Source organism: Watersipora subatra, chromosome 3, assembly GCF_963576615.1.
Source record: "Watersipora subatra chromosome 3, tzWatSuba1.1, whole genome shotgun sequence".
Lineage (NCBI taxonomy): Eukaryota > Metazoa > Bryozoa > Gymnolaemata > Cheilostomatida > Watersiporidae > Watersipora > Watersipora subatra.
Window position 1 is genome coordinate 33076495 of NC_088710.1, and position 16151 is coordinate 33092645.

Below are 16151 nucleotides of genomic sequence, written 5' to 3' on the forward strand. Positions count from 1 at the left end.
TTATGGTGAATGTTTTAGAATTGCGCCAATTGACCTGTGCATATCATCTCGTGAAGTGCGCGAGCAAGAAAATTTTCTTTTGTACAAACCATAGATTTGAATACGTCCATACAAATTGGCTATTCTTGGCAGCCGTCTGTTTAAGACCTTTTAATGCATATGTTGCATGAATAAGGAATTTGAACAGACAATTTTTAAATAATCTAGTTCAAAAATGATTGATTTTAATATAATTATATATATATATAGCATTGCAGCCGGTTACGGTCAATATTTTGTAATGATCACAAATCTTTCTGTTCATTTTTATGACTTGAAAATGTTGGAAAAACCCTCGTTTTTAGGCAAAGTTACAGAGAAACTTCAAATCCCACTGTAATATTATCTTCCACTGTTATTGTAATAATAGTTTCTTCTGTCAGCTAATAGCTGTATATAGGGTATAGACAGGGTATAGACAGGGTATAGACAGGGTATAGACAGGGTATAGACAGGGTATAGACAGGGTATAGACAGGGTATAGACAGGGTATAGACAGGGTATAATGAGGCAGTACCAACATTAGATGAAAAGATTTTCATAAAAATTGCCACGCTTATTACCTAGCGACGTTATAGCTACTTTTAGGCACAATCATGTCGGTGTTTTGGCCGACTTTCTTAAATGAGCAATATTTTATTGACAAGATAGATCGTTCAAAATTTCTTAATTCTGACTTGGCTGAAATCTGATAGTTGGTGAGCCCTAATGTTCTTCATAACAACAGTGTATGTAACAACAGTGTGACAGCCATGTGACAACCATGTGACAACGGCGTATGTAGCTACTGTGTGGGTATAACAGCATTGTATGTAACAGCAGAATAACAACAGTGTATGTAGCAATCGCGTATATAACAACAGTATGGCAACGGTGTATGCCAGTTGCAGCACATCTCCTAGAAGTGAGGCAACAGTTCGGGGAGAGGGCCTAATTTATATATAATTGCTAAAGTTATGCATATATTCTTGTGTCAATGAAAAATGTGAGTTTGTGGTATTTAGCGCAAGCGTGTGCATAGTTGAGCTTGAGATGCTATCTGCATAGGCTCATAAGGCAGAGGATTCCTGGGGGAAAACAGATACATTTGTCTGTCTTACTTGTCAAGGTGAGACATTGCTTATTCAACACTACTGGCATGTTTGTAATGGAGCTGCTTTCATATACTCCAGATAAAATCACCTCTCTCATCACTGTTTCCATTACTCATTCGTAGTCTGACCGTTGACTTGTTTACATGACTTTCTCTCGAGGGAGATAGCAATGAATTGCTAGCACTTTTTCTGACAGCGTATGCCAGAGCATGATGTCGTTTGACAGCGGCGATCCGTTTGGTGTGGATTATTCTCGATATGATCGTAAGACGAGTCTGCCTCGGGCAGGCTCTCGTAGTCATCTGTTAAGCAAAGGGCAGCGACTGTCCTGCAGCAGTCTTATGGCTGGATCTATATCGTCTCCCCTCCTTTCTCGCAGTTCTTCTGTTGGATCATTTACTTCTGGGGATTCTGCCTGGTTCAAGTCTTCCTACAGAGCGAGCTATGCGTGTGTGTATCTTGTTGCTATAACTTCTCTCTTTCTCTCTTGTTGTCTTGCCAACAGAGACCATGTTAAATATAGCTTTCTGATGGAGTCTTACAGGAGGTGTCATGACTTTTTTTCCCTAGATGATGGGAAATAGTGAAGGTTTTGCCTGGAATTGGTGATGCGAGTAAGGTTATCAGGAAAATTTAATCTACCCACATCCTCTTTGTGGCTCTTTCTAAATTCCTATTAAAATGATTTGGGTAATTAAACAGTGGCTTAGCATGCCATTAGGGCAATCGTAGTTGCAATTTCGGTGCTGATCACTTTTTGGTACATGATGCCCTTCTTGGCGTGGGAAAATCTATAGCATAGACTTCAATGTGTACCATTGATTCATAGAACGAGAAACCTAAAGCATCGTGGAGTATGTTCCGTATGGTAATGATAGAATCAGTGAAAAATATTTGTTTGTGATATGTTAAGTCATACCAACTTCTTTATTACTGTTAAAACAATCATTTTTTGTCTCACTGATTAATTTTTAAAAGTTTTGCGTATGTAAGGTACTAATTCATTATTACATGTGTCTCTAACTGTATTGGAGTCTGTGATTTGCCGACACCCAAAAGCAGCAAGTCACTTCGCTACCAATTTTTCGATATCAATAGGACAACTACATCATAGTTTTATAGTAATTTTCTCAGGAGATTAAGCTGGGAAATTAACAGTTATGCATGGTCTATTGTGATAGTGCCTATGAAAATCAGTTTCCTGTGCAATTACCTTGAACTGTTTAAGTGATGTTTTTGTGTTCATCCCCATTTTTATTTTCGATAGCCATTACCGACATGGACACGGGTGATGCCACAGATGGTCACATGACCGCTGACGAGATGGATGAAAAGCGCAAACAGAACATGGCATATGAATATCTGTGCCATTTGGAAGAGGCAAAAAAGTGAGTCAAGTATTCTGAGCTTCCATTTTAATGGATAGACTGAGAGCCTTTCTAGGATCGTAACGGTGGTTTGCTAGTTGTATGTCAGGCTGGCTGATACAGTCGCAGATAGCCTCAGCTTGTTAGCTGGCTTCAGCTTTATAGTCTGGTCTATGAAATGTACAATCATCAGATTGGACTCGGCGTTTCTACCAACAGCGCTTGTTCACGAATGTTTTCATGGTATCACCTTCGGTTTATGAAAAAAATATGATACGACTTAGTTGATGGTCGTATTGGTTCTACTACAACACATTTTCAACTGCTAGTCCTGTTATTTGTCAACTGCTAGCTTCACGTGACATATTGGTTTCAGATGGATAGAGGCGTGTATAGAAGAAGAACTCCCATTGACCACAGAACTGGAAGAGAATTTACAAAATGGAGTAATTCTGGCAAAGTTAGGACATTTCTTTGCTCCCAAGATTGTTCCGTTGAGGAGGATATATGACAAGGACTTGACCCGGTTTAAGGTAGGCTAGACTTACCCCGCATTCCCGCTGAAGAGGTTCATTTTCCGTTATCAACTCAGGCAATCTATGATGACTTGTTTGTTTTTCTATTGGGGAGGCCAAGAGGGCAAGAAGGCGAGAGGGTGAGAAGGCGAGAGGGCGAGAGGACAAGAGTTGAGATATTAAACTCTGCACTCTGTTTATAATATAGACAGTATTTTAGAAGTGTTTGTCATAATACGTGTTGGGAATAAAAATGAGACGGTAAGGTTAACACCATTTTAAATCACATGTACTTATCCCAATATGATCATAATACAGTGAAACTCGGATAACTCAAACTTCAAGGGACCGAGCAAAAGTGTTCGAATTATCAGAGTGTTCAAGTTATCAGAGCACTGTCACAAGTCCATGTATTTACTTATTTATTAGTAGATACATGAACATATACAAACTATAATATAAATCAAAAGCACAAATGGCTTGTTTCAAATTAAATGCTTCTAATGTAAAGTTTAAAACGTTTTTATCAAAAAGTATAGAGATTTTTCTATCACTTGAGATTGGTTTGTTGTTTGAGGTGATGTTATTGCCAGGACGTTTTTTTAGATTGACATTGGCAAAACTTGATCGTTGCTGAAATGCTCAAAAGAAAAGACATCTTTTTCTTTTGAGCGTTTTACCCACGATCAATTTTGCTGATTTTTCTTGAAGTTTATGCAAAGATTACCTTACTTTACCTGGGATTCGTTAAGAGCAACACTCCGAGGCAGTTCAATTAAAAGTTTTACGAGGTTTTACGGTACATTGTATATCACTAACGTTTTTTGAATGGATACTTATTGAATGTACACACGTATTCTGTGTTTAGGTCAAACGATGAATAGTTTTTTAGCTAAGACAACGTATACGTTTAATTACAACAATTTTAAGACGTTTTAAACATTCAACATTCCGACGTTGATTCAACACGGAATCAACGTCGGAAAACTATTCATCACGGGCTAGCCGGGTCACGCACTCAAGGATTTTCGCCACGCAAATACAAAACAAAAACAACATGCTGTTTTTGTTTTGTATGTGCGTGGCGAAAATCCTTGCGCCCGTGACCCGGTTAGCCCGTGCTATTCATCGTATAGCAGTATAAATCAAATTTCACCAAACCTTTAGAACAGTCGTTGACAAAAATATTTTGCCCATGGAGGTAGTAACGACGCTTATGAATTACGAAAAGTTGAGGTTTACCTCTATGGCTTGGAATAAAGTGATTTTCTAAAGCGATAGCAACCGTTTCGGTAGCCGTTGGGCAAAAACAATACGAATTAACAGTGTTGAGTTCGAGTTATATAGAGCCATTTATCATTGCGTGGGAACGGACCAAGCAAATCCAGTCGAGTTAACCATGTGTTCGCTATATCCGAGGGCGAGTTATCCATGTTTCACTGTATTTTGTTTTTCAGTAAATACTTTTATGTTAGAAGAAAAAAATCAGTTTTGGGACAAAAATACTCTTTATGTTAGCTACAAGCCGTCACAAAAAGTCATTTTTTCGGTAAAACACAGACGTAGCAGAAAACTTAGGCAAAGGACAACAAGTAGCCAATGGGTCCATGCCAAACAAAAGCGTTTCTGTTGATTGCCATTCTAATCCATTTTCCCCATCTAGTCGCCATGCTGCATGTTCGAGTTAGCCAACATGGCAGATAATTATAACACAAAGTCGAAGCAGATTCTACAAATACTAAAAAGCCTACACTATATTTATATGTCCCACATCAACTTTTGAGAGTCGGTTATAGTATTTCACATACCGGCTTGTTTGTGCATCTTGTAAGGTGTGATAGCAAACAATTCTTCCTTCAAACAAATAGGAAATTAAAAAAATGTCTGTAACAATTAGCTATTTTCAAAAGTTGTCTGTTTGAATCCTATTAATGCATGCTTTGCTTCTTAAAACAAGAATTTTGATTAAACAGTTATAAAAAATTATTTAAGTTAAATAAGTAATTAGTAAAAATAATCAAATTAAAATTTGAATGAGTTTAATAATTTTCAGTCGATATTTTGTAAAGATTGTCAATCTTTCTGTTCATTTTTATGACATGGGTACACTCTGGAGTAGATAGCCTACTATGTAGTGATACATACACTTTATCTCTTGGGTACACTCTATCTCATGGGTACATTCTGGAGTAGATACTATGTAGTGATACATACACTCTATCTCATGGATACACTCTGTAGTAGATACTATATAGTGATACATACACTCCATCTCATGGGTACACTCTGTAGTAGGTACTATGTAGTGATACATACACTCCATCTCATGGGTACACTCTGTAGTAGATACTATGTAGTGATACATACACTCTATCTCATGGATACAATCTGTAGTAGATACTATGTAGTGATACATACACTCCATCTCATGGGTACATTCTGTAGTAGGTACTATGTAGTGATACATACACTCCATCTCATGGTTACACTCTCTAGTAGATACTATATAGTGATACATACACGCTATCTCATGGGTACACTCTCTAGTAGATACTATGTAGTGATACATACACTCCATCTCATGGTTACACTCTCTAGTAGATACTATATAGTGATACATACACTCCATCTCATGGGTACACTCTGTAGTAGATACTATATAGTGATACATACACTCCATCTCATGGGTACACTCTGTAGTACATACTATGTAGTGATACATACACTCCATCTCATGAGTATATGGTAGTAACAGTAGCATGGTGTACCCATTCTGTCTGTGTTTCATTATTTCTCTTGTGGCTAGACATAAGAAATAATTGACAGATCAAGTTCACTGGAGTATCTCTAACTAAAGAGTATCTCTAACTGGAGAGTATCACTAACTAGAGAGTATCTCTAACTGGAGAGTATCACTAACTAGAGAGTATCTCGTAACTAGAGAGTATCACTAACTAGAGAGTATCACTAACTAGAGAGTATCACTAACTAGAGAGTATCTCTAACTAGAGAGTATCTCTAACTAGAGAGTATCACTAACTAGAAAGTATCTCTAACTAGAGAGTATCTCTAACTAGAAAGTATCTCTAACTAGAGAGTATCTCTAACTAGAGAGTATCTCTAACTAGAGAGTATCTCTAACTAGAGAGTATCTCTAACTAGAGAGTATCTCTAACTAGAGAGTATCTCTAACTAGAGAGTATCTCTAACTAGAGAGTATCTCTAACTAGAGAGTATCTCTAACTAGAGAGTATCTCTAACTAGAGATACTCTCTAGTTAGAGAGTATATCTAACTATTGGCTCACTCCTTGCTCTTTTATTCATAATAATATTTAAGATTGTGTATAATATTCGGGATGTATGCCACGGCTCAAGTTGTCTTTTTCTTGTTGCAGAGTTCAGGCCTACACTACAGGCACACGGACAACGTTGTGCAGTTCTTTGGGGCTTGTGAGGATGCAGGCCTGCCTTCGGTAAGTCTCCTTCCAATCTATTAGTTTATTCATATTTCTCCTCGTCACGACGGGTTATACTGCACACGAGGTGAACTAGACTATCTTCCAGTTTCTTAAATCTCATGTTTGGCAAACAAAACATTAGTTTCGCAGCCCTGGAATTTCCTACATGTTAACCACATCTGGCTAATCGATGACCTTTAGATATTAGTGGATAACCCTTCACCTGTCACAATTGTTACCCAAAATTACAGGTGCGAGATTCAGGGTGAGGAGGGAAAAGTAGGGGTGTAAGTAACATTTTTAGGGCGGTAATAGGGTGTGTAGTACTAGGTATAGGTATACTATGTGATGTCTTTTCATGAGAAGTCAACATTTTACATAAACTGAAAAAAATAACTGGCTTGTAAACTGAGTATGGCAGGTGAGTTGTAAACAGTGTCATCCTCAATTTAATTAAAACCTAGAGAGTGCAACATGACCTCCGAGACACCTTGACGAATAGTTGCTCATTGAGCTACTGCGTTTCTCAATTCTTAGGTTTCTTAGTAAGGTACTAAGGCGATAATAATATGTTTATTTACTTGTATAGATGGTAGTGTTGGATTGTGGATAAAATATACAAACCATTTTAACTGTTCCAAGAACTGGCGGCTCTGAAATCATTGTAATTGGCATACTTTAGATTGAATCTCTTAAGATGATGCTAAGTTTGTTATATGACTGAAATATTGCTTCTTTGCTATTCCGTATTGCGCCATATCAAAACAGTACATCTAAAGCATGTTGTTTCTCTGTCCCTGGAGCCATCATCTGGCTCGTAGGTGCATCCAGATATTATCATGATGCTTGACTATATAAATATAAATCATTGTCATTCTCGAGAGACAAGAACTTTCACTGTTTCACGTCTCATTCACTTCATGTGTCAATGATAATTGCTAGCGTTACCAAGGAAACCTTGAATCTTATGCGTAACCTTCGCCCACACTTTGTAGATTAAAATAAAGTTAAAACTATCATTTTTTATAATCCGAACAGTTGCGCTTAACTCATCGCTAGACATAGGGATGAGCTGCGCAAAGACTTATCCACATTTTCGTAATTTCTGTGAATCTCTCAGGGCATGTCGCTAGGATGTATGTGAATCTCTCAGGGCATGTCGCTAGGATGTATGTGAATCTCTCAGGGCATGTCGCTAGGATGTATGTGAATCTCTCAGGGCATGTCGCTAGGATGTATGTAAATCTAGACAGGTCATGCAGTTTTGCTGAGGCACCTTAAAGCTCAGCTCAAACAAGGGTAAATCTCCCCAAAAAACCTAAAATGAAGCTTCGTTCAAAAAGTTATTTTGCCAAAATGATGGATCTGTTTAGTCAGGGAGTCCAGATTGAGGGTGCTCGCACTGCTAGGTGGTATGGTCTGTCATTTCCGGGGCGCGAGAATCAATCGTGAAGCCAAAGAAAGTGTCTTTGTCGTCATAAAAACTTGTCTGTATGAATGTGCATTTTCATATGTTGCTCCTGTGTGAAAAAGTTAGACTTTTCTTAGAACGATCTTCCAATAATACATTATTATCATTTATTCTGAGTATGTCTGTTTTTCATTGTCTTCAGACTTTTGCTTCATTCAAAACAAGGGGGTGTGCGATTGCCCTCATCAGTTTTAGGGACTGTGACAATAAAAATGATTAGGGAAGCGCTGTGTTTTATAAAATCGTTAGGAGAGAGGATCGATATGATCCTTTTGTCCTCTCTGTTGGATAAAGTTATATCTATGCAATTTGTCGACTGTTTGCGAAAAGTAATGATCAGGCTCATGCGTGATGTGATATAACTCGTGTTATCATTGGTTAGATAGGCGAGTCGGAGAAAATGGCTGGAGAAATTTTGGTGTCGTTTGGTCTGAGGTTTCATTAGAGATTTATCCTCGTGTGAACTAGGCTCAGGATACATGAAATGACTCACCGCCATAGCAGTAGTGATGGTTAGATAAGTTGAGTAGCCTTTCTGTTCCCATCACTTCACTAGAATTAGGATCAAGTAGGACCAAACTTTCTACTTTCTATGATTAAGAGTATGTCTTGACCATTTTTTAAGTCGATATCAATTACTTCTTGTGTACCAAATTTTCATGAGCAGCAAATAGTATACACATTTGGTTAGTTAGGTATGCCGTTACTTGACTTCTCCATCCCAGAGAGAAGTACATGCCTAGATGAAATGCTGCCCTCAAATTCCTTTCTCTGCCCTCCGGCTGTCTCAATCCTTTTGAAGTGTCATTAGGAATTCTGTCATTTATGTGCCGCTGTGACAGACTCGGCATGCTTGAAACACTTGAATTGGTGTTTGCTGTAATGTCTACTCAGTTTGCAACTTGTAAATAAATTGCCTTTCTCCTCTGCAACAAATTATGTCATCTCCAACACGGGCTTTCCAGCGCAGTCATGTTTCATGCAGCCAGGATGATCTCTGAAGTTAATTTTCATGGAGGATTGAAAGAAATTGTAAAAGGAGAGTTTGGCCTCCTAAACCACATGATGCATACACGGCTTAATAACTGAACAGCATCAAGCATGTAATTGCTATAGACACCAGTATGTCTGTGATGATATACTGGGACTAGATGCTTAAAATCTTGTTTCAGCATTTTAACAACAAAGAACAGTATACCAACTATGAATAAAAAGCAAATGTGGTTAAAACTTACAAAAATTCATCATTGTAGTACAGATTTTAAGAAGTCTGCAACACAAAACTATATGTTTGCCTCAAGTAACCATGATATATCTTTGAAAAAAACGTGTCATAGGCCATTTACAACCATTTGAGATGCAACAGCAGTGCTGTTTGATGTGTTGACAAATCAATTGCATGTTGTTTACGAAGGAGGGATAGCTGTTAAACACAATAAGTTTGTATTCAAATTGAATTGTTTCTCATCTTTAAAAAAAATAATTACTACCAAAACTGACTGATTGGTTTTCGCCACCTTGCTTTAGTTTTTAAAATTTTGTGAGAATAAATTATTAACCAAAGTCTCGCTTTTCAATAACAAGCGAAGACACTTGTTTGATTTTGTTCTTGACCTATTTCAATGAAACCTCTAAATCCTTGAATGAATGGCTACCACATTGCTATGAAAAGTATTTTTTCATTATTTATTTAACCAAAAACTCTTTTGGCAAACTGCTTTAACTACTTTGAACTAGTTTATTGACTGTTAGTAGTTGAAGTTACACGAGCATTCTATAACTGTCATTAGTTTAGGAATGTTGAGAGTTTTTTATGAGTTCTGTGGCAACATTGCAGACAATGTACTAAAAATTCACAACACTTGGAATATATATTTTTTAAGAAATAAAGACTACTTCAAAACTACTATATAAATCACTAAGTAATATGTTACATCATAACATGTTACTTCTCAATACATGTATGTTATATCATAATGTGTTACACGATAACATGTTACACGATAGCATGTTACATGATAGCATGTTACATGATAGCATGTTACACGATAATGTGTTACATGATAATATGTTACACAATAATGTGTTACATGATAATATGGTACTCGATAATATGTTACATGAATATTATGTTACAAAATAGTAATGTGTATTGGGTGTGAGCAGTGTAATCACACTTCAAGCATATAATCCCAGAATCGGTGACACATTAGTCCGTGTAGCCTCCGCTAAAGAAGGCTAAATTAGTAGATGACCTTCACCGGTGATAGATGATAAAAGCTTACCACCGGTTTAGACATCGTAAGACTATACCCTTGTATCTCTATCCAGTTTAGACATCGTAAGTCTATATACTTATATCTCTACCCGCCAGATATTCTATCCCGACACATCAGATGTCTATGACAGAAAGAACATGCCCAAACTTATCTACTGTATCCATGCCCTCAGTCTATTCCTACACAAGCTCGGCAAGGCACCCCTCATTCAGAACCTCGTCGGCAAGGCTGAGTTTACTGGTACGATTCAAGTTTTGTCATTTTCCTGATAAGAGTTCTACTCAACTAGCGTTTAGGTTATTAAATTATTAAAGACAATTGCAGTCTATTCCGTTTCCAGACCTGACTCATGTATGTGTGCCACCATTGTAACTATACATCATTCAACTTGTAGGTAAAAGATGATCTAATAAATTATATAAAGGCTAGCAGAAAGACTAAGTACTAAAATTAGATATTTGAAATCAAACCGACATAAAATGAAACATTTCCAATTGACCTTTTTTCATAGGATTTTTTTAGCTGTTGATTTTCTGAGCGGTGGGGCAGCAGGAGCCAGACATTATTGTGAGTGCTCAGACAGAGTGAGAAAATAAATTTAAACATTCACCTTTTTCTATATTTAAGTTTCTAAAATAGTTTGTCTGCATAAAAGTTTAATAAAAGTCTGCATTAAACTTTATATTGTATCACATTAAACTTTATATCGTATCACATTAAACTTTATATCGTATCATATTAAACTTAATATCGTATCATATTGAACTTTATTTCATATCATATTGAAATTTACATTGTATCATATTGAACTTTATATTGTATCATATTCAACTTTATATTGTATCATATTCAACTTTATATTGTATCATATTCAACTTTATATTGTATCATATTAAACTTTATATCGTATCATATTGAACTTTATTTCATATCATATTGAAATTTATTTCATATCATATTCAACTTTATATTGTATCATATTGAACTTTACATTGTATCATATTGAACTTTATATCGTATCATATTCAACTTTATATCGTATCATATTGAACTTTATATCATATCATATATAGCAATTCAGTTGGCTAAATTGCTAGATTGGCTTAGATTCACTGATGTGAAATGACTTGACTAAGGAAGTGTTACTCTGTAATGCTCTTTATTATTATTCTCCAAACATAATGGTCAAAACACACCGTGAAGTCTGCAATAGAACAAGTAGCACTAAGCGAAATGCTCACATGAGCTATAATTGCAAATGAAAACTGCATGTATAAATGAGACATAAATGCAACTGTGACAATTACATAACAGCAATTACAGAGTAATTAATTCAAAGGTAAAGCATCAAATATAATATACAAAATGTAACATACCTTTTGCCTCCTTAGCACTTAGCTTTGAACAAATGGTTAAACTTTAACTTTGCGTAGCATACGTATTGACAATAAAATGATAAAGCATAAATTTCTAAAGAGAATTGCATCTGGTCTGATGCATTGCAAATTTCTAACTGATTGAGCAGCCTGAAAGTATCGCCGGCAGCAAAATGGGACACAGGTGCTGTCGCGCTCCTACTGGCCCCACCAGAAAAGGTCCCACGCCAGAGCACCAATCAAAAACTGGGCTACTCGGAAGAACGGAGGAAGCAAGAGCCCAGCAACGGCTGGTCAAGAAAGCACCAACTGCCCACCTCTATGACCTGACAAGAACTCATTTCTGACCACAATACACTGAACTAATGGCGTGTATGTGAACACATTTTATTGTTCTAAAGTGTGAGTCAGCAATAAACAGCAGGTGGCATATAACGTAAAAACTTAATGAAACTACAGGCAAAAGCTAGAAATACAAGCAAGAGTTACAAAATCACTACACTCCCACCTAAATTTTGCTGACAAAAATTTATAACATATTCAGTTAGGGGGAAACAGATTGCTAAATATAATTGTGATTGCGCGAAGACATGCAAGCTTAAAATATATGGTTATATAAGGCTAGATAAGGGTACATAATACAAGTGTAATAACGTATTAAAGTTTTGTAGACTGCCCTTGTTCTTTTAGGCTAGAGTCCTGATTCTTATATTTTCGTTGAAGAAGCACTAGTTTCTGAATGGGTCTTCTAAGGTAAACTGCTGTAGCGAGAGGTATTCCTTTACAGTCAAGGTGCTTGTTGCCCAGTCTTATAGTAACGTTTCTCACTAGACCATCCGTACCTGGGTGTACCTCCTCTACTACTGCTATCTGCCACTGGTTGCGTGGTCTGTCATTTTCTGTAAGTAAGACCAAGTCTCCTTCTGCGAGATTCTCTTTTGCAGTAGTCCACTTTTGTCTCTTGGTGATGCTAGATAGATAATCGGTTTTCCAAATATTCCAGAAGTCATTGGCAAAAGATTGTACTCTGCGCCAACGAGCTCTGCTATAAATATCTTCCTCTGAGAAATCTCCTGGTGGTGGAGCAACTTGTGATGCTTTTTGGGTCAGCAGATGATTAGGGGTAATAACTGTGCTATTTGGGTCTTCAGAACCAGCCGCTGTAATAGGTCTACTGTTAACAGTGGCCATTGCTTCATACAGTGCAGTTCTGAGCATAGTTGTATCCATTCTCCCGGCATATTTGAGGGAAATCTCATTTAGCACTGAACGAATACTTCTTATCTGCCTCTCCCACACCCCTCCTTGATGGCTGGCTGTGGGCGAAGTCATCTTGAATTCTATCTGGTGCTGTTTCATGAAGTCTTTTGTCTTTTTGTCACTCATTATCTCTAGTTGCCTCTCGAGCTCATTTTTGGCACCGACAAAATTAGTACCATTGTCGCAGAATATTAAGCTGACTGGGCCCCGTATGGCCATGAAACAACGGAGTGTGTTTAAGAATGCATCAGTGGAAAGGTCGTCTACCACTTCCACGTGGATGGCTCGAGAGAACAAACAGGTGAACAGTACGCCCCATCGCTTCAGCTCTGAGCGACGTTCTTTAATTTGAAAAGGGCCAAAACAATCTACTCCTACGTTAGTAAAGGGAGGTGTATTTTCTACTCGTTCAGCTGGTAAGTCTCCCATCATCTGTGTCTCTGTGAAGCCCCGAAGGCGTCGACATATAGTACAGTTCTTGATGATCTCTTTTGTAGTCTTTGTACCACCAATTATCCAAAAGCCATTCTGTCTTGTAGCACTTGCAGTGTAAGCTGTGCCAAGATGATGCGCCTTCTCATGAATGTCTCTTATCATCAGCTTTCCTAGATGGCAGTTTCTCGGTATTATGATAGGATGCTTCTCATCTTCTGTGAGTACTGTAGACTTGTTGGTTCTCCCACCGACACGGAGTAGACCTTTTGTGTCTATGTATGGGTTCAGTGGTAACAAATTACTCCTCTTTGGTAGTTGATTTTGTGTATCCTTTAGCGTCAATAAGTCTTGTTTAAAGTGATAGCATTGAGCGATCTTTATTACTACTTCTTGAGCGCTTTTTAAGTCTTCAAGGTCAGGTGACTGCAAATTTTTCCAAGACCTTTTGGCAGCCATCTGTCGTAGGTAGGCAATAGAAGTTACCAGCCTTTTGAGAGAGCTAAATTTGGTGAAGCTATGGTAAATTGTTTCCTGTTGCAGCTTAGTAGTTTTAACACCCTTGAGCTGTTTTACCTCAGGATCTTTGTCATCGATAGGCGTTCTACTCGGCTGTTTCTCGAATTGGTCTTTTAGGTTGTGGCATTTCAGGAACTTGGGCCCGTTGAGCCACATAGAAGTTTTTAACTGGTGGCAGCCTGTGCCACGAGATGCAATGTCAGCAGGATTTTCTCTACTGCTTACGTGATGCCACTGCTGTATGCCCGAGCACATCTTTATCTCACGTATACGATTAGCGACATACACGTGGAACCTCTTCTGCTCGTTAGCCAAGTAAGCTAGGACTATTTCCGAATCTGTCCAAAATTCTTCACTGTCCACTGTAATGTCCAACTCTCTGTGAAGTATCGCACTCAATTGGGTGGCCATGACAGCGCCTTGCAGTTCCAGCCTAGGCACGGTTGTGATTCCTTTACTTGGAATTACACGTGATTTGGCCAACAAAAGGCTGGTGTGGATGTCATTGTTTTCATTTATCAAACGTATGTATGAGCAAGCGCCTATGCCATCCATGCTCGCATCACAAAAGTGATGTAGCTCCCTTCTTTTTACTGTTCCAAAACCAGTAGGCTTAATACATCTGGGGATCTTGATAGTGTCAAGCATATCCAGCTCTTGAACCCATTTTTTCCAAGGTTCCTGAACATCTTTAGCAATGGGTTCGTCCCAATCGGTACCTGATTTATTTACTTTTTGTAGAATTTTCTTCCCTACTAATGTGTAGGGTGCTAAAAAACCCAAGGGATCGTACAGTTGGCTAACCGTTGAAAGTATACCTCGTCTGGTTGATGGCTTCTGCTTGATTCCGCTGTTTGTAAACCTCAGCACATCTTTGTTGACAGACCACTCAAGACCAAGTGTCCGTTGCGCTGGCAAGTTATCACTATAGAGGTCTACGTCCTGGATTGCTCTCTCTGTGTCTGGTAGTTCTCGTAAAGCTTCCATTTTGTTGGAAACGAATTTGTGGAGTCTCAGATTGCCCTTTTTACAAAGGTTTCTTGCCTCCGTGATGAGTTCTATAGCTTCAGCTGTAGTGGAAACACTTGTTATCCCGTCATCTACGTAAAAGTTTCTTTTTATAAATTCTGACGCTGCTGAAGTCTCTTCATGTTGGTCTGCTAACTTTTGCAGACTATAAGTGGCCACAGCTGGGGATGATGTTGCGCCAAACAAGTGTACCCTCATGCGGTAATCCTTGATATCACCATCCTTTCCAAACCACAGAAATCTCAAAAAATCTCTATCTTCCTTGTTTACATAAAAATTGTGGAACATTTTCTCCACGTCACATGCGATGGCTATGGGTTCTTTTCTGAACCTCAGCAATATTCCCAACATGTTATTTGTCAGATCAGGTCCCTGTAAGAGATGTTCGTTTAGCGATGTGCCACCAAAGGTAGCACTACAATCGAACACTACCCGGAGTTTTTTCTTTTTTGGATGGGTGACGGCAAAGTGAGGTATATACCAAACATGTCCACAATTAGGCGGGTCGTTGATTTGCTCTGCATGGCCTCTTTTCAACAAGTCCTCCATAAAGGAATTGTACTCTTGTTTGAAAGAGTCGTCTTTATTCATCTTTTTCTGAAGTCCAAACAGTCGTTTTTCTGCTTGTATACGGTTATTGGGTAGGAAAGGTTTGAGCCGAAAGGGTAAAGGTGCTTCAAGATAACCTTCTTCGTTTGTGTGAATGCCGTGTTCCATTATATCTAAAAACTTTAGGTCGTCCTGTGAAACCATCAAGTTCTCATCGCTGTCGCTGTATGTCGTTGCTGTAGCATTTGCTCTGGTCATATTTTCTTGATGTTGATAATTCTTTCTCTTGCCTCCAAGTATGGTCCAACCTAACATGGTTTTCTGTGCGAATGGTTCTCCAGCTTTGCCCAAAACGGCTTCTAGCGGTGCAAAGGCTTGAGGGCAATCGGCTCCTATCAGCATACCAATTGGTATGTCCAGTGGTGGGGGAAACTTCTTAGCGTGATCTTTCAAATGAGGATACTTCCCGACATTAATCTTGTTAGGTATGTTCTTGACATTTCCGGTCAGTTTGTCCCAGCCATAGGCCTCAACCATAGCATAGTCTTTTTGCTCGTAACCTTGTATTCTGATGTTTTTGTACTTATGGATGGTTGTGGTGGACTCTCCATTCAGGGTGTCCATTGTCACCGTTTCCACAGTGTGCTCAGCGTTGATAATTTCAGCGGTTTTAGTAGTCATGTAGGAAGAATCAGATTGAGTATCTAAAAGAGCGTACACTAGTGCTCTTTTGTTGGGGTCAGCTGCAGTAGAAACATAGAT

General features: G+C 38.3%; 1 protein-coding gene across 2 annotated transcripts in view; it reads left to right on the top strand.

Moving 5' to 3' along the window:
• The window catches only part of LOC137391672 (ras GTPase-activating-like protein IQGAP1), an 82731-nt gene that overhangs the window by 14769 nt on the left and 51811 nt on the right, over positions 1-16151 (top strand). The window contains exons 2-5 of one of the 2 annotated variants that reach the window (XM_068078193.1): positions 2401-2530; positions 2885-3033; positions 6412-6489; positions 10320-10464. In XM_068078193.1, the coding sequence (XP_067934294.1) occupies positions 2461-2530; positions 2885-3033; positions 6412-6489; positions 10320-10464 (442 nt within the window). In that variant the 5' untranslated portion in view covers positions 2401-2460. Of the gene's footprint in view, positions 1-2400; positions 2531-2876; positions 3034-6411; positions 6490-10319; positions 10465-16151 lie in introns of both variants that reach the window. The other variant, XM_068078192.1, reaches the window with a different exon arrangement.